We start from the raw sequence: 25,500 nt of genomic DNA on the forward strand, positions 1-25,500 counted from the left end.
ATAGCAATGAGATTCTGTCTCACAAGGTGGACGGCAAGGAGATTGACAGCCAAGGTTGACCTCTGACCTCCACACATGTATATTATCTTGGTTACCTTTCTACTGCTGTGATGAAACATTATGACAAAAAGCCAACTTGGGGAGGAAAGGGTTTACTTGGCATACACATCCTGAATCACAGTCCATTGAAGAAAGCCAGGGCAAAAACTCAAACCAAGCAGGAACCTGGATGCAGGAACCTGGACGCAGGAGCTGATTCAGAGGCCATGGAGGGGTGCTGCTCACAGGCTTGCTCCTCATGACTTATTCAGTCTACTTTCTTATAGAACCCAGGACCACCAGTCCAGTTGTGGCTCCACCCACAGTGGCCTGGGTCCTCCCAACACATCAATCACTAATTAAGAAATGTCCTATGGGATGGGTTTGTCTACAGCCCAATCTTATGGACCCATTTTCTCAATTGAGGTTCCCTCCTCTCTGATGACTATAGCTTGTGTCAAGGTGAGATAAAATTAGCCAGCAAATACACTATAGCAGACATGTACGTGTACACACACACACACACACACACACACACACACACACACACACACACACACACTTCTTTAAAATCTCTTGATAACAGAACCTGAGGGAGAATTTCACACACCATACTTAGGATGGACCAAGGCCTAAACTAAGAGCTTACAGTAGTGAATTCTTAAAGACAATACAGACTGGGGGGGGGGGGGGGGCTTCCTAACAATATATGGCAATAATTTTTGAGGTATGACACCAAAAACCCCAGGGAAGAAAAAAATATAGATGAATTGGACTTCATCAGCATTATAAAAGTTTGTGCCTCAGAGGACAGTACCAAGCCTAGGGAATGTCAACCCGGAACAGAAGAAAATATGTGCAAATCAGAGGTCTGATGTAGGATTAATATCCACAATATACAAAGAATGCCCACAACTCAACAACAAAATAACCAACCCACTCCTCAAAGGGAAAAAAACACAGGTGTAGATATTTTTCCAAAGACTATATGTCACCTGGACACATGAGACATTTTCAGAAACACCACACACCACCCTGAGATGCTGATCCTTAGGAAAATGCAAATCCAAACCATGATGAGATGCCACTCATACCTGTTACCATGGTTTTATTTCCAAAATAAGCAGAAAGTAAGTGTTGATACAGATGTGGAGAATGGGAATGCTTGTGCTCTGCTGACAAGATTCAAAATAATATAGCCACTAGAGGAAACAACATAGAAGTCCCTCAAAATGGCGATCGATCCAACTCTAGGTGATCAAATAGTTGGCTTCTGAAGAGTATGGGGATGCAGTTAATTAAAAGCAGCCATTCTGGGTATATTTCCCCTAACGAAATAGATGCAGGAACTCTGATGTACACACTCACAGTCACAGGTAAATGTCAGTAATTGGATGGGAAAATAAAATTACTCAATATTAGTCAATCTTTTTTTTTGTTTTGTTTTGTTTTGTTTTTTTATAGATAGGGTTTCTCTGTGTAGTTTTGGTGCCTTTCCTGGATCTCGCTCTGTAGACCAGGCTGGCCTCGAACTCATAAAGATCCACCTGGCTCTGCCTCCAGAGTGCTGGGATTAAAGGCATGTGCCACCACCGCCCAGCTCAATATTAGTCAATCTTAAAACAGAAACTGTGGGCCGGCTAGATGGCTCCGAGGGGGAAAGCACTTTCCACACAAGCCTTGAGACAACTTGAGTCATCACGGCAGAAAGAGAACCGAGTCTACAAAGTAGTCCTCTGACTCGCATACATGGGCCCACAGACATAAAAATACATACAATACTAACCTTTTAAAGTTTATGTGTACATGGGGAGTGGTATGTGCACATGTAAGTGCAGTGCCATCAGATTCCAGAAGAGGGAGTCATATCCCCAGGAGCCGGAGTTATAGGCTGTTGTGAAGCACCCTGCGTAGGTGCTGGGAACCCAACTTAGGTCCTCTGCAAGGGCAATATGTACTCTTAACCACTCTCCAGCCCCCTAAAAATATTTTTTAAGAAGGAAAGTGTGCCAGATGATCCAACATGAATGAACACTGAAGACATTGTGCTAAGGGAAATAAGCCCATCAGAGGAGGATCGATACTGCAGAATTTCACTTGGATGTGGTATCTAGAGTAATGGAAGTCATAGAGCCAGAAAGTAGAGTGGTTGCCAGGGCTGGGAATAGGGTGAAGCCAGAAGTTGCTGTGCAAGAGGGAAGGACTTCAGTTCTGAAGGGGAAAGGAAAAGGTTTCTGAAGGTGGGTGGTGGTGATCTTTGTACAGAAGTGTGAAAAGCACTTTTAAAAATGGAGAGGATGGGGTTGGGGAGCAGCTTGGTGGTCTATTCTCTCCCGCGTGGGGGAGGGAGTATTGAGAAGAAGAAGAAATAAACTCAACCAAAAAAAAAAAAATTCCACTCTCCTTTCTATTCCTGTTAGCATTCAGGCATTTTACACTGGCCTGCTCTCAGGGACCTAGCAGGACACAGCAGCAGCAGCCGCAGCCAAGAAGCGACACTGTAGTTACTACAGCCACTGTGTCCCTATGGGCATGCTCTAAGTCCCCTTATAGAAGGGAAGCCCAGCTTACACCCCCCTTCTTCCTTCTGCCTTGGCTCAGAGGCTGCCTCTGCACCTCCCCCTGCCCCAATAAACCGCCCACATGAGCTCTGCTGCATGGTGTGACTTTGTGGTACCCCTTGGCTCCAACCCAGCAAGGTCACCTTCCGCTGCTAATCTATTGCAACCCCGACTGTGGTCAACACCTTCTAGACCGCACCCCCCCCTCCTCCTCCACCACCCTCCACCCTGTCCAGAACCCCCTTGAGCTCAGAGGCCAGGCCTGGGCCACCACTCTCTCCCTTACTGGCCTGGATCTTTCTTAGTCCCCATGGAGTCCTTGGAGCATCCGTGGGCTGCCTCAGCTGGGAGCAGTCACACAGAAGAGGGGTTTAAGGAGGGGCATTAGGAATCTGTATGCCAACAGCAGCACTGTTTAACATAATGCAAGAATCACAACAGCGCTAAGCAAATGCCAAGCGACTCCTTGCTTATCTCTTGCAGCTCAGAAGCAGGTTTTCCTCCTATCAGTCTGGCTCACACTGGGTCTCTTAATGAAGTCTTTCAGGAGCATTCTTTGAAGCTCCTCTGGCCAAAACTAATATGCAGACGAACAAGCAGGCTGCTGCACAGAGGCAAACTGTCGTAAAAAGGCGGCTGTGTTCAATCACCGCTTTCACCTCCTTGAGGAAGGCCAGTGACATGCACCCAGAAATGAGACAAGTGACCACCTGAAGTGATCTATAGTCCTGTCCTTTCTTGTCCCTGCCATCAGCCCATCAAAGGACCCAGTGGTTGTAAGGCACCTCTTTATCAGAGAAAAGTATCTCCAAGGTGTCCCACGGAAGCTTCTCGCCAGCACAGAATGAGATGGAGATCCAAAGGGTATATTGTCGATGTCTGGTTTCTCTTTTCTTTCTGCCTTCTATTCCTATTTTCCTTCACACACCGAGTAAAGTCAGCAAAAGTAACAGTCACAATGTCGGTGCAAGCCACGAAGCCCAGTTCTCCTCAAGCTGTGCTGGATACAGAACCTGGCCACCAAGCAGAATAAGTTTCTCTGGTGAGATGGGGTAGGGGGCCTACGTGATGCACAAGCTTCCAGAGTGGGTGAAGAGGGACAGTGGGAGCCAGGACTGGGGGCTGGTTGCACTTGACCCAAGAAAGAGAAGGCATGCACCAGGCCCTGGACTCGGTGGCTGGAGAAGCAGGTGGTGAGACAGGGGAATGAACCTGGAGGGATGAGGATGAGGAGTTGTAGGCAAAAGCAAGCAAGAACTGCACTGAGAGCTGAGGAAAGGGAAAGATCACTGATGGAGAGGCAGCGCTTCAGAAACTTCACTCTCAACCAGGCTGCACCCCGATGATGGTGTAGAAGCCCAGGAATAGAGCAGAACTACCAACCTCCTGCCAGACCCCTCAACCCATAACCATGGGGGAAGGGGGTCAGGGCGGGAGCGAGGGGCTTCGTTTCTCTAGTCTCCTTCCTTCCTGCTCTCTTTCCCTTTAGAATACTTCCTCTAGTCTACCAGTATCTGCTCACAGCTCATATTCACTCACTCGCTCACACACGCGCACACATACACACACACCACCACACCACACCACACCACACCACGACCTCCGCCCCCACACACGGTCCATGCACACCACAAGCTGTGAGAACGAGAATGTCAGAGCTCAAGGGACAGGTAGGCCTGTGAGATGTGTGGAGGCGTTTCCGTCCAGGGTGTGTAGCAGAGAGGGAACAGGAAGCTGGAAGAACACCTTCATTGGCAGGGTATAAAGTGTTGGGAGCTGTGCTGAGAGCAGAACCCATCTCTCCTGGGGCCAGGAAGAACTCCAGGGATTTCCCAGTCTGTGCCGCCGTCCTTCAGAGCTCGCCATTGGACGGAATGGGATTTGAATCGGGACCAGAATGCTCGTCTAGCACACACCAGGCCCTGGGCTCAATCTCCCGTGTGCCCTCCTCGCTCCCCCCAGAAACTAACAGGGAGAAGGTGCATGCAGCACCAACAATGAGGCTGGGGCTGTCTATGGTGGAGTGCCCTCACTCAAACACACTTTTCTTTTCTATTTTAGTTTTTACGGGGTTTGTTCTCACTGAATTCTGGACTTGTACACTTTGATATCTATTATAAGACAACAGCCTATCTCTTAGAACCACATTAAAAAATAGGTTTATAGAAGCAACCCTTAAAGCATGAAAGGGCTTTTTATTACCTAATATACTTTAATTGGGAGCCTCTCCTCCTCTAATTAGATGTGTGAACCTCAACATATTTTACATTTTTATTAGCCAGAAGGTTCATCTGTAATACAGGCACTTCCTTCTTGGAATCATTAATTCTAAAATCTTTCTTGCTTTTAAATGAGCTTTTCTTATTTTTTTTAAACTGCAGAATAATAGAGAACTTTATTTTTTGATGACAAAAATCTAAATAGCTCCCCAATGCACAAACACTGTGTCTCATTCATTCAACAAACACTTATTGATCACCTATCCTGTACCAAGGTCTTGTTCTGCTCTCAGTGATCAGAAATAGACAACTTATTTAGTGTAGGGTCCCATAGAAAGGCAAAAAAAACAGAACTCGAGGTACCATGGAATTTTGGAATTAGCAAAAAGGTTGTACAATATTATGAAAATACTGTAAACCACTGAATTGTATGTTTCAGGGAGTAAATTTTATGGGTTGGGCCTGTGGAAGTTTGGAAGGGGATGTGTGATGTTTTTACATGACAGGTATCTAGTAAATGTCTTCTAAAGAACGTGATCAGAGGCACACTGAGTAGTGGAGGCCTGTCACCCCAGCACTTGGGAGGCTGAAGCAGGACAATCAAGAGTGTGTGTGTGTGTGTATGTGTGTGTGTGTGTGTATATATATATATATATCCAGCTATATATGCACTGAGTTCAAAATTGCCTGGGCTATACGTGAGAACCTGTCTCTATCAATCAAACAATCGATCAATCAATCAATTATTGCATTTAATGAAAATATATCTACCTAAACAGATGAATGTGTATATATAAAAAACCTTAATTATTATTATAGTTGGCATTAATGCTCTGCTACTACATGTAGCATGAATCTTAAAAAGTCTTATTTATAAAAACAAACCCAAGGCCAGTTATTGGGGTGAATGCTGGAAGATCAGAGAAGCAGAATAAGCCGCAGCCACCTCACCTCGCCAATTCCTCAGCTGATCCTTTTTCCTCAGACTGGAAGCCTCTGAGTCCTCATCCAGAAAGAATCTCAGCTGAACTCGAAAGCCTAAAAGCTTAACCAGCTAAAAGCTTCTAGTTTCTGGTCTTCACGCCTTATATATCTGTCTGCTTCCTGCCATCACTTCTTGGGATTAAAGGTGTGTGTCACCATGTCTGGCTGTTTCCAATGTGGCCTTGAACTCACAGAGATACAGAGCGATTTCTGCCTCTGGAATGCTAGGATTAAAGGTGTGAGTGCCACCATTTTCTAGCCTCTGCATCTAGTGGCTGTTCTGTTCTTTGACCCCAGATAGGTTTATTAGGGTGCACAACATTTTGGGGAACACAATACCACCACATACTACTGTGTTTTTAAGTCCCGTCCTGTCATCACCCAGAGTTTAGTTCTCCCCATGTGTTGGTCCTGTTTACTGCACGGCATGAGCTGGGAATTACACAAGCTGTCCCCATCCTTAAAGCATGTGTTTACTACAGAGTCCCGACCTTAGCCAGGAAGACTGCTCTCAGGGACCATTCCAGCCAGACTGTCCCTTTCACTCGGGCTGTGACTTTCATCTTGGTCCCATCGTCCTAGGGGTTCAATCCATCTCCGTGGGAACGGGGGAGAACCAGAGGCTGGAGTCTGCTCTCAGCAAATCCCTGTCCAAGTGTGACTAACCCGATCTTTATCTGTGAGTGTCTTGTCCCATTGTAACACGACCTCCCTGACACATGCCTGTGCCTCCTATCGTAACAGCAAGTTCCTTGTGATACCAAATTACTAAAACACACCAGAACCCCACTAAGTATTTGATGTCCTGTTGTCACGATATCGTTTCCCAACACGTATTCTCAAGTAAAATGCTGCATGCCATCATTTAGCAGTCTCATCAAGAATTTCTACATAATATACTAAAAAAAAAATCACAACATGTGGGGAAATAGAACCAACCAAAACAAAGCATTTATAAAATGCCATTAAAACAAATCCGCTACTTTGCATGCTAATTAATACACATAATTTTTTTAGCTAAAATTAATAGAACTTTCTAAAATTAGTTTGCCTTATTAAATAAACTTCATTGTCAAAAAAAAGTTACAAGGTCAGCAATATGGCTCAGCTGGTAATGGTGCTTGCCACCCAGCCTGACAATCTGAGTTCAACCCCTGGGACCCATGGTAGAAGGAGAACCAACCGCTTGCAAGTTGTCCTCTGAGTTCCACAGGTATGGATGGACGCATGTGTGCATGAGCACGCGCACGCACGCGTGTGTGCATGAGCACGCGCACGCACGCGTGTGCGCGCACACACACACACACACACACACACACACACAGAATAAACAAATAAAATGGAGAAAGAGAAGAAAAACATTTTAAAAATAAAAAACAAGTAAAACCAAAATATCTTTACCTTATTTCAACTTCTCAAATGGAATTTTTCCGAAGTCTGTTTTCAGTTGTGTTTTAATAGAACGTAAGAATACAAACCAGGCACTGTTACAGTGCATGTGTCCTGGCTAGTTTTATGTCAACTTGACACAAGCTAGAGTCATCTGAAAGGAGGGAACCTCAACTGACAAAAAGGCCTCCATAAGATTCATTTTCTTGATTGGTGAGTGATGGGGGAGGGCCCAGTCCGGGGTGGGTGGTGCCATTTCTGGGTTGGTGGTCCTGGGTTCTATAACAAAGCAGGCTGAGCAAGCCATGGGGAGCAAGCCAGTAAGCAGCACCCCTCCATGGCTCTGCATCAGCTCCTGCCTCCAGGGTGTGCCGTTTGAGCTCCTGCCCTGACTTCTTGTGATGACGATGAGCAGTGACATGGAAGTATAAGCCGAATAAGCCCTTCCCACCTCACGTGGCTTTTTGGTCGTGTTATTTCACTGCAGCAATAGAAACCCTGAGACAGCATGTCAATAAATCCCAGCTGCTCAGGACCAAAGTGTGAGGATCACCAAGTTCAAGGTCAGCCTGGGCCTAGAACATGGCTAACCCTGTCTGATGATGATGACGATGATGATGATGATGATGATGACGACGATGACGATGACGACAATGGGCTGGCAAAATCACTCAGGATGCCCGCCACTAAAGCCTGACAACCCGAGTCAATCCCTGGACCCTATAGCGAGGAAGGAAAGTACTGACTCCTATAAGTTGGCCTCTCACCTACACACACACACACACACACAGACACACACACACACACCACTGCATTCGAATGGGGGGGAGGGGCACACACACACAATCAATAAATAGATGCAGTCACAAAGAACAATACAATAAGAACAATGTAAGGAATGTCACTGAACAGATTCCCTTAAATTCAGAGCTGTCTCACAGAATTTCCAGGTATGTCAACTTGTTTGATTCTATTTAAATCAGTCCGGAGCAAGCTGAGTTCTGACACCTACTTTCGTTTTTTTCCTCTTTATTTCTTACATCACTCGCTGTTATAGGACAATTCCCCCCCTGTGGGGCGTTTACCCAACCACCCCCACAGTTCCCCAGAGTTTTCTTGAGTGCGAGCAGCAGGAAATATTAGATAGAAGGATTTATTGCGGAGAATATCGCGGAGATAAACAGATAGAAAATAAAGGACAGCCTCGAGAGGGCCTGGAACCTTTTCCAATGGGCCCCCGACTGTCTCTGCCCCAGGGTTTTTATAGAGATGCCAGGGGGTGGAGCAAAAGACCTCCTCCCCCAGCACAGCCAAGTGCAGACCATCTCAGACACCTGCACTTAGGCCTGTGGTCCTGATCATCCTCTATGCGGACCTGCTGGGTAAAGCCATGAGGAACCCGAGAACGGGCTCCCACAACCCCCAGCAACAGATCGACAGGCTTTGCGTTTGCTGCCACTCATCTGTGGCAGGCAAGTATTGCTCGTGTGGACATGTACACAGAAAGACAAGAGAAAACAACAACTATAGTTCCTGTCTTTAGCAAGTGGACACTAGATGTCACGTTTCTCCATCAGGGACTTTTTAAAAATTTTACAAATGTATTATTATACCTTCCACAATTAAGACTTTAAAAGATTAATATTTAATACTATGCTTTATAGTTCTGTCCTTCCATAGTATAGCACCCAAGGATTTAATCTGTAAATCAAGAAACGACTCTTATTAGGGCTTCGAGAAGAGAACATGAGGTTAGATTACTGTAAATTCTGGTGCGCGCGCGCGCGCGCGCGCGCACACACACACACACACACACACACACACAGAGTCTGTGACGGATATTCACAAAAGGTCTGAGCTAGGGGGCAGCATGGACTGGAGCATGTCCATGGGGATGGATCACTGGTTTTTGCCTCTGCCCAATGGATACCATACAACTAACTGTTCATACCCACCTCACAAGGTCATTAAGAGAACTCAACAAGGTAAGAGATGTGGAAACCTTAGCACACCTACCGTGCTTTTTAAAATGTCACATTGGTAATTATCACCATGGTTATTAGCATGGCCCCTTCACTCCAGCTCCTTGCAGCAAATAAAATACCCTGAGGTTGAGACATGCATAGCCAGCCTAACGATGCAGAATAGATCAATCGATAATTATAACATCACTGACATGTAAAAGATTCATCAAAAAACATTAAATAGTAAAATTTCCCTTAAGTTAAAATCCTCCCACATAAAGAAATGTTTAATCCCCATGAGTGAAGTGCCTGACTCCAACCAAGAATTCAGATAAAATACCAAAACAGATTCCAACAGATGAACGAGATCAAAGGAATATCTCAGAGAAGAGAAGCCCACACCCTAAGGAGAAAGGACAAACACAGACAAACACAAACACCCTTTGAAATCACAGATGGAAATCCATCTTCCTCTCAGCTTCGCTGTTAAGAGAGGCATGCCTCTGCTGCCGCACACATTAGAAAAATAATGCACACCCCCACAAACACATCCAGATGTTCACGAATATTCATGACAGTGCTTCCAATTTGGTTTGGACTTGTCCTTGATTTATTTTTGATTAAGTTCCATCAGCTTCTGCTGGGTCTATGAGATAAATGGCGTTGCTGTAGCACAAATTTAGACCATCTTCATATTTTAAGTAATTGCAGAAAGTCTCTCAAACTACCCCTTACAAATGAATAATTTATTCACAGGCCTTGGAATGCCAAAGATAGAAGCAGTTGCCTCACTTCCTGAAGCTGCACTCTAATTCTCCTGCTAAAGGTGTTAAATTAAGTCTCCACTTGTAATGCAGGGCCTGGCATTTGGGGGAAGTAGGGTTATAAACTGACAGATCAACAGGGTGGGGATATTAGCACTGATTTTCTCTGATGAGCAATGTCACATTAGGGAATATTACAGAAAAAGTAGGAATTGGGCTCTGGGGTCCTGAGATGTGCCATCTCAGGACTCTAGCTTTGTCCTTCCAGATCCTGCACACAAGGTTGAAAAGCTGAACCAACTGATAACATGAAACGAATTTTATCAATAGCTCGCTACCTTGCTTTCCTCCTCTTAAAGCTGGTTGTGGAGGTACATGCCAATCATCCCAGGAGGCTGAGGCATTGCGAGCGCCAAAAACGTCAAGGGTAGCCTGCTACAGAGCGAGTGCCACGCCAGTCAGGGCTACATAGAGAGTCCCTGTCTCAAAAAAACATAAGAGGGTGAATGAATGAATGAGGAGAAACCTTGAAACTTTCAAAAGGGAGTTTGGGGGAGAGCAACTGCAAATCAAAGTACCCTGCTGCAATGGGTACAGGAATGGAAAAAGAGGCTTCAAAACACAGCCAACCATCACACTGGGTAACATCACATTGGGGCTAAGGAGTAGCATCTCACTGTGAAAGAGCACTTGCCAGGTATATCCAAGGCTTGAGGTGAAATCCCCAGGATTTAAATGGATGAGTGTGTGTGTGTGTGTGTGTGTGTGTGTGTGTGTGTGTGTGTGAGAGAGAGAGAGAGAGAGAGAGAGAGAGAGAGAGAGAGAGAGAGAGAGAGAGAGAGAGATGACCTGTAGACCAGGAGGCCAATGGTAGCCATGATATCAGCTGCAAAGATCACAGCCCAGCCCCAAGTGACCTCTACACTGGATTCTCCATGGACACGGCTGTGACCCTATTCCAGATGCTAACTCTCGCCAAGCAGAACCCTGGAAGGTAGATGGCTGGCTACTTGGTCTAGGTCCATCATGTCTTCATCAAAGCTCTCCAATCTGACCTCAGACTGTCTCACCAAACGACATGAGAGACATAGCCTAGAAAACTCCTTTTCACTGCCAGAAAACACACGAGCATTCACCACTGTGACAGAATATCTGAGAAAACAACTCAGAACAAGGAGAGAGGAATTAATTTTGGCTCACAGTGTGAGCGGTCTACGTCCATGGTATACTGCTCTTTACCAGCTAGGACTGGTGAGCCGAGCATCATGCAGGGGGCATGAATATGATGAAGCATGCCGAGGAGGCAAAAAGCAGAATAAGGAACAGGACAACGTATACTCCTAAAGCATGAACCCCAGAAATCGACCTCTGCCGATAGGCACCACCTCCAGAGTCTCCCTCACCTCCCACTCCCACGAGTGCTATTAATTATGACTCTATCAGTGATGAATTAATCTTTGATCATCAGGACCCTCACGATACAATCACTTCCAAAACGCCCCATCCATTTACAGCCAGGCCTTTTAATTCACAAGCCTTCGGGGATACTTCGCCATCTAGCCCATCATATCCCTTTAAACTTTGTTTCATTCCAAGACCAAACCGCCTCTAGTGAGTTACAAATTAAACATTTTTTTTAAAGTAGCCTGTAATTAGCTTGTGATTAGCACATATAAATTACACTGTAATCTTCCATGTTTAAAAAAAAAAAGAGGTTTGTTAAAAGTAAATATTTAGATCACACTACAATTTTGGCAACTTGGTCTCAATATTCCAAGGCTCCAAAAAAAAGTACTGGCCCTGGGCCTTACTGGAAAGACCTGGCGATGTTGCCATGTGCCTCCTGCTCCAGGGAGCTGCTGATTTTTCCATGGAGAGGCCCCTTGTACTTGAATTTCTTGGCTTTTTTTTTCTTCCCAGTCGATGTGAATTTCATTGGCATTCCGGAATCTGTCAGAGCTACCTAAGCAGAAACAACAAATCGCAAAGTGTTCCCTTTCTGGCAACTGCTTGTCATTAAATATTTTTATTTATTTTCTGTCTATTTTTCCATGTGTGTATCCTATGTATGTGTGCTCCTGTGTGTGTTGGGGGGGGGGGGCGGGCAGAGTCTGAGGTAGCTTCTGGTGTTTGAGGCAGGGTCTCTCACTGAACTTAAGCTCACCCATTGGCTAGACCAGCCAGCTGCCTAGTGAGCTCCAGGGATCTATCTGTCTTCACCAACTGCCAGCACTAGGGTTACAGACACAAATCTCAACTTTTGGCGTTTGCATGCGTTCTGGGGGTCTGAACTCAGGCCATCCTGTTTGAGTGGCAGACGCCTTATAGAATACATAGTCCTCTCATCTCCTCACCCAGGTGTTTCTATTTTAAACAGAATCCATTTGGGGTAGTTTCTTCTTCCCGGCACAGTGTATGTCATCGACGCAAACTAAAACCAGTCATTTCTGATCACTTGTGAGCAAAGAGATGAGGTTGCTGGTGTGTTTTTGAAAACTCTGCAGATCTGTCCGCTCTCTCCGACCAAAGCATCACACAACGCACAGGTGTCTGTGATTGTGTAAGCAGCCTGCAAAGACGTCCAAGGAAAAAGATGAAAAGCCACACATCCATTGTTGGATTGGCAAAGTCCTTCTTAAAAAACAGAGGTACCGTATGCCAAGATCAAACCCAGCGCCAAGAGATCTGTTTATGGTGACATTCACTCCGTGCAATGCACAAAAACTGCTGACTAAATTGGGCCCAGCCACGGGAACACAAATGTGACTTTGTCTGCGAGGAGCCAGAGCAGGGGGCAGTGTTACCATCTGGCTTAAGATATAATGCCTCAGTGTGTTTTGACATCAAGTGTGCGAATCCCCCAGCAGAAATGGACTTCAGACTCCCGTCTCGGGGCCCACTGATTCCGATTGCAATCTGCAAGTCAACAGTGGCCCAAAGCTAGAGAATAATGGAGGCTAACACAAAGCGAAACAAAACGAAAACAAATGCCTTTCACAGCAGCCAGTTTCAGAGGGTGGGGGCTCCAGCAGGGTAATTCAGGAGTATATGTAACATGGCTCTCAATTTTATCTGATGGAAACCGGAACAGGAACACTAAGGGTGCAGGTGTCCCATATTCTCAGCTCTGGGTGCCTTCCCCAGCAACACCAGTATCCTACAGATTAAGTTAGGTGACTTCGCATTCCCTATACTTCCGAGAATATCTAGGAGCTCCGATGTGCAGAAGTTATGCTTTCTACGCACTCTGCTGTCTACATAGAAGAGTGATCAACAGAACACAAGAAAAAGCCCCACACAGGGTGGACTAAATATATCCATCCACATGAAGCTATGGCAAACAAGAACAAATTCACCTTGGCCCAGCCGGCCAATGGAGGTGAAAAACGGAAATTGTTTTGCTTTGTTTTGTCTAAAGGACAAATCAGAATAGCATTATGCTTGATCTCTTTCTGCGTTTGCTAATCCAAGGTCTCAGGAAGAGCAACATGACTGTGTCGCCACGACCTGCAGGCCTCACTTCCAATGACCCAGAACAAATGATGCTCCCTCAAGGTCTCATTTCCCCTCTCAACCTTTGACCTCCACCCAAACTACGATCTTGACCTGCACCTTGGTTATTCCACTTTATGCTCACCTCTGCTATCAAAACATGTCATCAGCCCTTCAAATTCTTTGTATCTGAGACGCCCAGGTGTCACCTCCAGGATGCTTCCAGACTTTCCTACTGAGCCAGGGACCCTCATCTGCATTCCTGTGTGCCCTCAAAGAGTCTGCTAGCTCCTCTCATGCCCGCCACACTCTGAGCTCTCTCCGAGTAGAGAAAACATCTGTACTTGGCATCTCTCGAAGAGCTAAAATGCCAAGTACAGGCTCGAGGCTCACTAAATATTTTCAGTTGATCATGCACATAAACAAACTCAACTAATGCTTATTGGGATGGACACAGATATTCAACTGCATGACTGTGCATTACACTGTGTTTGCATTTTTTTTTATACCTAAAAAACAAATGCCCTTCAAGAGTCATAAAAGTATTGGGGGAAGGACTAAAGACAAGATAAGAGTAACAGGATGCTGGGAACTGCTGAGGATGGGGGCTGTGCACAGGAAACCCATTGTCACGTGCTGTTGATGTGTGTTTAAAATTTCCCTAAATAAAAAGCTAAAATCCCACACCCCCGCCCTCGTGTGCATAAATATTAATGAAGTATCAATAGTGGGAACTCTTCCACACTCCTGCAGGAATGTCTGAACTGGGAAGAGGAAGGAAAGGAAAGGAAACAAGACAGTTCTAAGTCACGTAGGGTGACCTACAGTTTGTTTTAATTACTCCTCTTAACCATGAGATGGTGACAGACGGGGAAACTGAGGCACCCCCCCAGTCTTCCTGCCTCAGCTTCCTAAGTGCTAGGATGACAGATGGGTACCATCACACCTGCTTTTATTGCTGCTATATTACTTAAGAGCTCTATCTGGAAAGATTACGTTATCTGGGATGGTTAACTTATTAAAACTTAATCTGAAAAAAAAAAACAAAAATTATTAAAATTGCAAGAAATTATAATGAGACCCTAGTAGCATTCCCACACCAGGGACAGTGGTTTTGGTGTCCCCCTTCGGGGTAATCCAGTGCAGTATCTTTGTTTATGTTTCCAAAACCTGGCTGAATCTCTACCTGGCTCCCTTTCTCTTGCACACACACACACACACATCACCATGATAACAACTTGGCAGAGACTCCAGGCCAGGTTTCAACGCACACCACCAACTGTAGGTCACCCTAGGTGGAGATGTCTGTATCAGCTCTACGCCACACCAAGGACCACACACAACATTGTCTTCTGCAAAACTCCGAAGCCTTAACCTCAAAGACACCTTGGGAGCGAATGCTGCCAGTAATAACAGGCCACCAGGAGCACGTGCCCCCTTTCCTGGCCAGGGTGCCGCCTTGACAGATGCCAGACTTAGCATCGCTAGAGATGAGCCCATTATGGGCTTGGAAAGCTGCTGTCACTTCTGACTGCCTCTTCTCCCAGCCAAAAAAATAATCGCATGGTACTCAGGGAGGTGCCAAATGTGTGGAAATATGGGCCTCTTCCCTGCTGCACACAAACACTAATGTCCCTATCCCCAGCGGAAGCCACGGCTGCTGTCCAAACACACCATCCCTTTAAGGCCTATTTGGTGCTAAGTAAAAATTGCTCCCCGTCGCTAGGTGAATGAGAACCTCTGCGTGTGCGGCGGCCCTCCTACCATGCTACTCCATTTCCCTCCTCAACACTGGCCCCAGGGACACATGACCAAGTGCTGCATTCCAGTCAGGCCCTCGAGAAATAGCTTGTCACCTAGTCCAGAAAGGTAATTACTAACATAATTATCAAAACCTTTTCTTTTTTCGGGGCTAAGTCAAGCATCTCTGTAGGAAAGCTGTCCTTCTGGCTGGTTTGTTCGCTAGCTGACATGTAATTAGCTCTTAGGCATCATGCAGGGTCCCCACCCCTGACATTTCGAAGCTGAACACAAATATCTAAACACCTTTTTACAGAATATTTTTCTCAAATGCCAAAATTTACCCAGAAAATTTAGACTAAAACAAAGCCATAAAACGATTTACCCTCAAGCTTTCCATACTCAATGCTAGTGTTTTGGTTTGGATACAGGGTCTCATGTACAGGATGGCCTCCAATTCTCTATGTGGCTGAGGATGACTTTCAACTCCTGATGCTCTTGTCTCCACTTTTTAAGGGGCTAGGATTATAGGCGTACACTGACCCATCTAGTGGATGTAGTGCTGGGAACTGAACTTGGAGCTTCCTGCATGCTAGGCAAGCACCCTTATCAACATCCCTGGCCCCTTGAGGCTGTCTTCTAAATGACTTTGCAATCACATGACACACATTAAGCCACTGTTTCTTCTGTGGAATATCTTTACAGCTTTGGGTAGGTTATTGATTCTCAAAGCTACTAATACATGCTGATGTCCTTACCGCTTTGGGTAGGTTATTCTTTCTCAAAGCTACCTCTCAGTTGTCTTTTCCAGGGCAACCTAGGAACACAGAGCACAGCTCCTCCAAGCCCTCAGGCCGGAAGCTGTTGTGACAGGTAAACATGCAGGTGGTGATATATGGTTTGTTTGAAGGAAGGACTAAAAATCTAGAAATATACTTAAAATTGAGATGGAATTAAAAAAAAAGTGGGGGGTGTGCTTAGAGCTGTACAAGACAATGAATTGCCATTTGTCTAAACCATGACAAGCTAATCACTGAGAAAGGCAACTCCGAGCAAGATGCTGGCATTGGATGTGTGGCCTGAAGAGTGGATGAACCTGGAACGCATCTAACATGGATTTCTAGGCTCTGGAGCTGTGGGAATGGCACCTACAAAGCCATTTGATATCCTGACCACCAGCAGCTCCAACAATAATCATCTTTACTTCTCTGACTTGCCTAGAATTTCAATGAAAGAAGACGTGAATGTGCCCCTCTGGAATCCTACTGATCTCTCTAACCACAGTTTAAAAATGAACAGTCAAATCCCCAGCCTGGTTCAAATTAGCTCCCATCAATTTTACCCACTACCACCTTTGATGGGAACTAATTAAGCTCCTGTGATTTTTTTTTCCCCTAGACTGTCTTTTTCTGCTCTGGAAGAGAGCACATCAAATTAGGCCCATCTGTCTAAACAGGAAGAATGCTACTTATCCCACTGACAGGCTTCTTTTCCTACTGAGAAGTAGCCTTAGGGGGTTACCAAATGCCATGGGGAACTACGGTAACCCCAAATCTACACAAGCTAGAATTCTGAGAAGAGCAGTCTAGTGCTGTGTCAGCCATCATCGTCTAGTGGTTCACAGTCATCATTTCCCTGCACAATGAGATGTCGGGGAAAACTGCACACTGTGCTGTGAGACGACCACTCATCCCAGCTCCAAATGACAAGGATCAAGAATTAAGGGTTGGGCCTCGAGCTCAATGGTACAGCACTTGCTTAGCATGTGCCATGGACCTGGATTCATTCATTGTGAAAACAAAACAAAACAAAAAATCAACACTAGCAGGGCAGTGATGTACCTAAGTGACGGAGTGCTCGCCTAGCATGTATGAAGTTCTCGGTTCCATCCCCAGCAATACCTAAACCCAGCTACAGGTCTATAATCTCAGCAATTGAAAAGTAGAGGCAGAGCCAGGTGGTGGTGGCGCACACACCTTTAATCCCAGCACTTGGGAGGCAGAGGCAGGCAGATCTCTGAGTTTGAGGCCAGCCTGGTCTACAGAGCAAGTTCCAGGACAGGCTCCAAAGCTACACAGAGGAACCCTATCTCAAAAAACCAAAAGAAGAAGAGGAGGAGGAGGAGGAGGAGGAGGAGGAGGAGGAGGAGGAGGAGGAGGAGGAAGAGGAGGAGGAGAAGGAGAAGGAGAAGGAGAAGGAGAAGGAGAAGGAGAAGGAGAAGGAGAAGGAGAAGGAGAAGGAGAAGAAGAAGAAGAAGAAGAAGAAGAAGAAGAAGAAGAAGAAGAAGAAGAAGAAGAAGAAGAAGAAGAAGAAGAAGAAGAAGAAGAAGAAGAAAAGTAGAGGCAGGGGATCAGAAGTTCAGGATCATTTCTTCCTAGTTAGTAAGCTCAAGGTTAAGATACATAAAACTCCGTCTCAAAAACTAAATTGGGCATGGAGATGGCTCAGGGGGTAAAGGAGCTTGTCACCAAGCCTGACAACCAGCATTTGATCCCCAGGATCAAGGGAGAAAGAAAGATTTCTCGGCTATTCACACAGACAAGAGGACAAAGTGAAGAGGAGCCAATGCCTTGGCAACGGTGATGCCCATGTGCCATACTGGTCATGGTATTAGTCTCCTGAGACAGTACTTTTCTGCCTCCAGCTGACGTAGCCCAGTCTCAGTTAACTTTATTTAGCTAATACACAGCCTTACAAATCACTAAAGCAATGCATAGGAAGGAAAGTGTAAAATGAAAGCTGGCAAAATGACTCAAAAAAGCACTTGTCACCAAGCCTGTCACACACACACACACACACACACACACACACACACACACACACACACACCCCAGTTTCAAACAAATCCATACTTTTCAAAAATGTTTAAGGTAGAGGATGCCATTCTTCAAGAACAGGTTCATACAGCTCCCTAAGATAAGAAAGTGTTGAAAATGAGCTGTTTAGGGATGGAGATGCAGCTCAGGCAGTAGAGTGGCTGGCTGTAAAGCATGGAGCCCTGGGTTCTAGGCCCTGCACCATGACGTATGTCTATAATCCCAGCACCAGACAAGCAGAGACAGGAGAATCAAAGGTTTATGGGCGTCCTCGAATATACCAAATTTGAGGCCAACGGGGGCTATATGAGATTATTTAAACCTAGAGGGAGGAGACTGTGGGACTGAATCCCTGGTTCTGACCTCCCCCTCCGATGGAGGTCCTGGGTCCTGGGATAAGTACTGAGTCCTGGGATCAAACAACTGAGATGCACGAAACTAAACTGGATTCAGTTTAAACTGGTAGAGGTAAGGGATGGGAAATGTGTTTTCCTGGCAGTGTGCAGCTCAGAACCACCAGTGCATAGTCAGACACAGGGCTCCACTAACTTCACAGGCAGATGTTTACACGTCAGACAAATGATTTCAACATCCTTAAGTTAGAGGAGATAGTATCTAGAAAGATAATGGCTGCAAAGACATCCCAACAACACCAGAGAACCGCAATAAAGTGTTAAGCGAAGAAGTAAGAAGCGATTTTTTTTCAAATATTATCCAAGATTGCCTTACAGATTTTTTAATGTTCGGGCAAATCTTGAAACTCACATGAAACCCCTTATTGCCAGGGGGAGAAGTTATGAATGACTTCTGGCTTCTTTAAACCTCATTTTACTTCTCAAAGGCTCACTGGCAGAGAATTTCCCCTAACACATACAAGGCTCTAGGTTCAATCCCCAGCACCCATGGGTGGTGGGGGTGGGGGTGGGGAGGGGCAACCAGAAAGAAACGAGGAAAAAAATGAAGTGAAGAATTTTGCCTTGGCAAGTCCTCAGCTGTCAGTCAATAAAAAACACACTAGCAACTGGCCAACAATAGAAATATCCTTTCCCTTTAAGATTAAAAAGAAGAAAGGTCTAGCCTTTCAATGACTGCACAAGTTTGGTCAAGACTCAATCAAAAGAGCAGGGTTGGTCTTCTGGGCATCTGGGCATCTGGCTTCTCACCACACCTAGCCAGTAGCCGACAGACTGAGCCTCCTGTAAGAAGGACCAAGGGGCTGTAGGACCAGGAGCGTCCATGAGAACCCGCCTACTCAACAGTAGCCATTTCCCACAGCCACACACTCACCACATCCAGGTCCTGGGAAACTCGTCGTTTGCGAAGCTCCTCCATCCGCTCGCAAACATCAGAGAAGCAGGTATTGTAATAGTCTGCATACTGTTGTGCCAGATCATCGATGTTTCCCAGGGAGCCATCCTGAGGGGAGGAAGCAAGCGGGAAAAGACAGACGTCAGCTGAGGCTACTTTGGCAAAGCCACACAGCATCAAATCCCCTGCTGCCGAGTGTTATAGAAACAACGGCTGACATCCATTACCTCGCTGACACGGGCCAGGCTAGGTTTTACATGTGCGATCGAATTCCCTCGGAAATGGGACCAGTTCTTTTCCTTACTGTATTTTTGGGTAAACTAGCTCAGAGCACATGAATAGATCCCAGGGCTAACAAGAAGCCAGGTCTCTCTTTGGATCTACTGGGACCAAAGCCTAGGAACCCACTCATCCCTGTCTAGCATGGCTGAGGGCAGATACACCAGGAAAGGAAGCGTGGTTAGCAGTCACTATAACAGGCCCACGGACACCCAACCGTCGCCATGGCTGCTTGGCATTTCCCAGAAAGCTACTGAAAGACCCAGATGTCCGAAACTCTGAGAGAATCCTGCGACTCCAGAATTCATGGGAAGGGGCTACGTCCAGAGCACACTAGGTCCCCTCACAAAGAGACAGAAAAATAGAAAGCCTTTAAGGCATTTGTGTTTGCTCGGAATCATTATTCATGATTGTTGTCATTAATATTCATGTTATTCATTAGATTTATTATTCATCAGACATTCAGGCACCAGAGCACACGGCACAAGTTCCCCTAAATAAATAAGTAAACATGTCACTTGTCTCTTACCGAGCGAGGCAGGTTCCCAGGTAGTGCTATGAGTTTACACTCATTTCTGTGATCTCTCAATTACCTAGCCTGGAGCTCATTTCTCAACCTCTTGGTGACACTGGGTTAATGACAGCACCCACCAGACAGTGAGCAGGGACGGAGCACTGCCTCTGAACACGCCACTGCCTGGCACACGGCAAATGTGCAATACTGTCTTACCCAGTGCCATTCACTCTAAGAGGTAATCACATTGCAGTCTGCCTCGAGGCTAGAGGCTAGCGGGTTCCCAGAAGCACATGTCCGAACACGCACACAGAGGGTGACCGGGAACACTGTGTGTGTTTGGACTATGCATTTCTTCTATCACGTCTTCCATCCAGAAGATACCCCCCCTTCTCTGTTTCTTTACCTCCCACATGTCTTCCCTAATTTGGTAAATAGGTGACTTGACCGGCAGAGCCAAGAATGTGATTTTGTTAAGGCAGCCATGGAAAACACAACTTAGAGATGACGTAAAATTCATACCCAACTATCCACACTGCAGACTGGTCATCAGCCCCTTGGTTGTTAACGTTAGTGCATTGCCTGTATCAACAGATCTCTCCCAGCAAAGCCGCCTTACAGATAGCAGAATTGGGGTTAAATGTCTCCTGAAGCCTTTCTGCTACAGCTTAAGCCCTAGTCAGGAGGTCTAAGGCAGGGCTAATGACCATCTCCTCCAACTTCTGCATTTTTTTTGATTTTAGGAACTAAGGGAGGGAAGAAACAGAAACTGCAATAAATGGTTTTCTAGAAATGTCCCTTCCTTTCGACCACTAACACGTTCTGCCTTGGAGGGAACTGTCTCGGAGTTCCTAGCACACAGGGTGGAAAGAGGGAGAGATGCAAACAAAGCCAGTAAGGTCTGGGAGCATTTGAACATGTCTGGGCAAAAGATATTCTCCAAATACAGGTCAGCCTGTCTGGAAAACACGGGCTAGACACAGCAGGAGAGGAGGGAGTCCGCCATCTGCGCTCCCGGTTGACGGTAAGGTGAAGACCTGGGCGAAGACAAGCACGTGCCCTTCTCAACGGGTCTGCTGTCTGACTCGGTGGCATGCGTCAGATCCCCAATTCCCACAACAACCAGGCCTCTAGAGAACACTGGGTTCCTCCGTTTCTAGGTCTTTCCACATTGTGATGCTCTCCTCACCCAGAAATTTCTGTCTTCACCCACCCTGGAAACAACACGTTTGTCAGAGAAGACCAAACACACCAGTCCCATCTTCTAAAAGACCCAAGTGGGCTCACTGAACGTGTCATACTTCATATGTATCCCTTTGCCTGCTGTTCGAGTGTGTGTGTGTGTGTGTGTGTGTGTGTGTGTGTGTGTGTGTGTCTGTCTGTCTGTCTGTCTGTCTGTCTGCCAGCCTGTTTGTAAGTTCATACAGTGTCCATTGAGGCCAGAACAGGTATTAGATTCCCTGTACCTAGAGTGACAGACAGTTTTGCATCATTGTGTGGGTGCTGGAAACCACCCTTGGGTCCTCTGCAAGAACAGTAAGTGCTCTTAACTCTGAGCCATCTCTCCAGCTCTTGTCTACTGATTTTGAACAAAAACAACAAATCAATCCCCCTCTCTCACATATACCTAAACACTCCAAATAGATTTCCAACTTCACACACACACACACACACACACACACACACACACACACACACACAGCATTTTGTGGTGAGTGTGGTTCAGCAGGTAGAGTACTTGCCTACTATACACAGAGTCCTAGGTTTGATCCACAGAACCACATAAACAGGGTCCAGTGGAATAGTTCTCAACCTGTGGGTCACGACCCCTCTGGGGTGAAGGTTGAACATCTCCTTCACAGAGGTCGCCTAAGACCACCCTGCATATCCAATATCTACATTGCAATTTGTAACAGTAGAAAAATTACAGTTATGAAGTAGCAATGAAAATAATTTTGTGGTTGGGGGTCACCACAACATGAGGAACTGTATTAAAGGGTCATAGCATTAGGAAAGGTTAAGAACCACTGGTTCAGTGCTTCATGCCTGTAATTTCAGCACTTACGACATGGAGGACAGGACGATCAGAAGTTCAAGACCATCCTCAGCTACATTGCTAGTTGGAGACTAGCCTGGGATACATGAGACCCTGTCTCAAACAAACAAAACAGATACTCGGGTACAACTTTCCCCATTTGTAAACTACAGAACCAATCACGACTGACTGTTTTCTTGGATTGATCCAGGACACCTGAAAACATTAAAAGACAATCACTTACATAACTAGATTCAAACTATGCTTTTTTTTTCACTCTCATATGTCCTATGGGCATTCAGTATCACCTATTTGGTTATGAAGCTTCGACTACTGGCCGGTTGCTCATATCAGCCCAACAGTTGGCTTTTTAGCTTCATTCTGCCTCGCTCAGAACTCCCCTGGTACCCTGGCCTTAAAAAAACCATTATCTGTTGCTCCTGAGGAAGCAAACATCTGTTCTGCTCCAATCAGGCCACAGCCAGCCCATATTTCACACCTTCAACATGGCCATGTGGCCATTTCTCATTTGTGGCTCAGTGGGTAAGAATTTAAAGTGGGGTAGCACAGCTGTCTTTACGAGCACCCAAATCACTTTCCAGATGTGCAGTGAGTCCCTATAATGACTACCTTCATGTGTCCTGATGATTTAAATGCCAAAATGGCGAAAGACTACAAGAATGTGTGTTTCAAAAGTAGGTCTTGTCTGCCATATCCACAAAATTGTCTTTTATGTCCCAATCAAATAGAACCATGAAAAGACCTGGTGATTTTCTCTTTATCCACTCAAGCTCTAAGCTCTTAAAAAAAATGAAGCTAGTAATAATGATGGAGGGAGGAGACCCTGGGCAATGATGAATTTTATGGTCTTGATGACAGCGAAGCTTTCTGTGGGAAGCCTGGTCTCCAAACTCATCCAGGTGTATGCATTAAGTATGCAAAGCTTTTTATGGGACCATCATCTCAAAATCTGTTCTCTTCTGGGCACTGTTTTTGGGTGGTGGGGGTTGGGGGAGTAAATTTATGCTCTTACCTAACTTGCTCTTGTTTGAGACGGATACAGAGCTACTGCAGGAAAACATTGACTCCCACGAAGTATTTGCAACCAGCGTCTATAGGGGAATTTGACTAATGCTGCTGATCTGCTGCTCCACACCACATCTTGCTTTCTGTCTCAGTTTTTGAAGACGGGGTCTTGCTAGGTAGCCTGCCTGGGCTGACCTCAAGCAACACAGCCATCATGCTGCCTCAGCCTCCTCAGTGCTGGAATTCCAGGTGTGAGCCAACACACCCAGCCTGCATCTTTCTCCCCAGAAGACTCCCATCAAGGGGCACTGGCAATATAGATAACCTTCTAACAAAAATGTGACTAAATCATGTCTACAATTGCCATCATAAATATCATTCAGAAGACACTGAGACATTCTTTTTTTTTTATTTTAAAGTATTCAGTGCTGGGGAGAGACAAGAGAGGAGTCAATGAGCACTCGCTGCTCTTGCAGAGAACCTGAGTTCAGTTCCCAGCACCCCCATCAGGAGGCTCACGACTGACTACATCTCCAGCTCCAAAGGAGGGAGCTGACACCTCGGGCCTCTTCTGGCACCTACACTCGCATGTACAGACCTCCACACACACATATTTTTAATTAAGTATTCAGTTTCTGTTCTAGAATTTATTAGCTGCCTAATCTGTTTCACTTCCTTGTTTTGCCTTTTTTCTTTCTGTTTCTCATAAATTACACTCACCCAGTATACAGCCTGAATTTAGGAAGAAAATAAATTCATTTCCTTAAAAGACTGTTTAAGCAGATTGTTCAAGTTTGAGTCATATTATCTTCCTATAAGAATTTTTTCCCATTCTGTCTTTATAAACAAGAAAAAAAGGCTACAAGCAAGTCCAACTTCTCTGCCCACACTACAGAAGTAATACAGAGTCCATGCCTGTCACCACCATGCGTCCCATCTGTGTGAATGAAATCTGTGACACACCATCACGGTCAGTTCCGTGGGTGACAAACCGGAACATCCCCCTGAGGCCACAAAGCACATTTATATCTCATCCTCATCTTACACTGAGCCAGCATAAAAATACCAGGACAAAGGACTTTGAACAAACAGTTCAGATCCAACGGACTGCTGCTGTGATTCAGGGAAAAGAACAGCTCTGCTCTCTCAACAACTGTTTCAACAGTATTTCTCAGATTTATCCCAACATGCTTTCTGTCTCTGGAAAATGTAACACTGAAGTTCTAGGAAAATAGAAGCCATACATACAGCTACTTTTGCTATTTTTGCTCTCCTCTCCCCAGATGTCTTTTATGGCTTAGAACATCTTGACGGACTTAAAGAGGGGTGAGAAGACAAAGCAAAGCAAACAGCTCTGAAAACACCAGGAGCTACAATGATGGATCTTATGTGGATTATATGCAAATGAATGGGAGTGAGCTAGTGGTCTTATATCTTTAAAAATGGTTATTCCAGAGAGAGAGAGAATGTGTGTGTGTGTGTGTGTGTGTGTGTGTGTGTGTGTGTGTGTGTGTGTATGTGTTTGTAGGACGTATACGCAGTTTCCCAAGGAGTCCAGAAGAGGGCATCAGATTTCCTAGAGCTGGAGTTACAGGTGGTTATGAGCCGCCTGATAATAGTGTTGGGAACCAAACTCTGGTCCTCCAGAAAAGCAGCTACACCCTTAACTGCTGAGTCATTTCTCCAGTCCCCAGTTTCTTATTTTATATTTCTATAAAGGTAAGTGCCCTATGAGAAAGCTTCCATGTCTTGTTGTAATTCCTTAACAGTTGAGGGGAAGAAAGGGAAGCAAACTCCTGATTTGTATTGTTTCTCTTTTTCTGTTCTTCTAAGTAAATGCACGATGCGTTTTACAGAATACAAATTATATGTTTTATTTATATTACTCCTGGATCCTCAGAGAGACGAAGATGTGAGTCCACAAATGTGCACACACACACACACACACACACACACACACACACACACCCTGCAAGCCAAATCCATTAAAAGAAATCACTACAAGGAAGCCTAGCTGATCTCCTAAAATGAACTCACAATGTGTTTTCCTTCTTAATTAGCTTGCTTAAAGATTCTGAGCAGATGAATACTTTCAGGAGCCTATCAGGTAAAACTGTTATGAGCACACAAAAGACTTTATTTAATCCTGCTCTCTGCGTTCAGCCTCATCAAATCCTTGCAAGGACCCTACTAAAACTGCCTCTGTCACCCCATCCCATCCCTTCCTGTTTAAGAGAAATGTGTTGAATATATAATAATTGATCTCAAATAACTGACTAATCCCTAAGGCATCATTCCTAGTATTTCTACAGATGGTTTGGACTGGAACACAGTTCGGGGGGGGGGGGGGGGGGAGGGAATTAACACATA

The 25,500-nt window shown here is 45.4% G+C and overlaps 1 protein-coding gene across 3 annotated transcripts in view; it reads right to left on the reverse strand.

Annotated features, from left to right (window-relative positions):
• Sash1 (SAM and SH3 domain containing 1) overlaps window positions 1-25,500 on the reverse strand; it is a 175,123-nt gene that overhangs the window by 115,491 nt on the left and 34,132 nt on the right. For all 3 annotated transcript variants that reach the window (XM_052750998.1, XM_052750997.1, XM_052750999.1), the window contains exon 2: window positions 19,256-19,384. In XM_052750998.1, coding sequence (XP_052606958.1) covers window positions 19,256-19,384 — 129 coding nt within the window. The remainder of the gene's footprint in view (window positions 1-19,255; window positions 19,385-25,500) is intronic.

This window comes from Peromyscus californicus, unplaced genomic scaffold (genome assembly GCF_007827085.1).
Source record: "Peromyscus californicus insignis strain IS unplaced genomic scaffold, ASM782708v3 Scaffold_22__1_contigs__length_63687245, whole genome shotgun sequence".
NCBI lineage: Eukaryota > Metazoa > Chordata > Mammalia > Rodentia > Cricetidae > Peromyscus > Peromyscus californicus.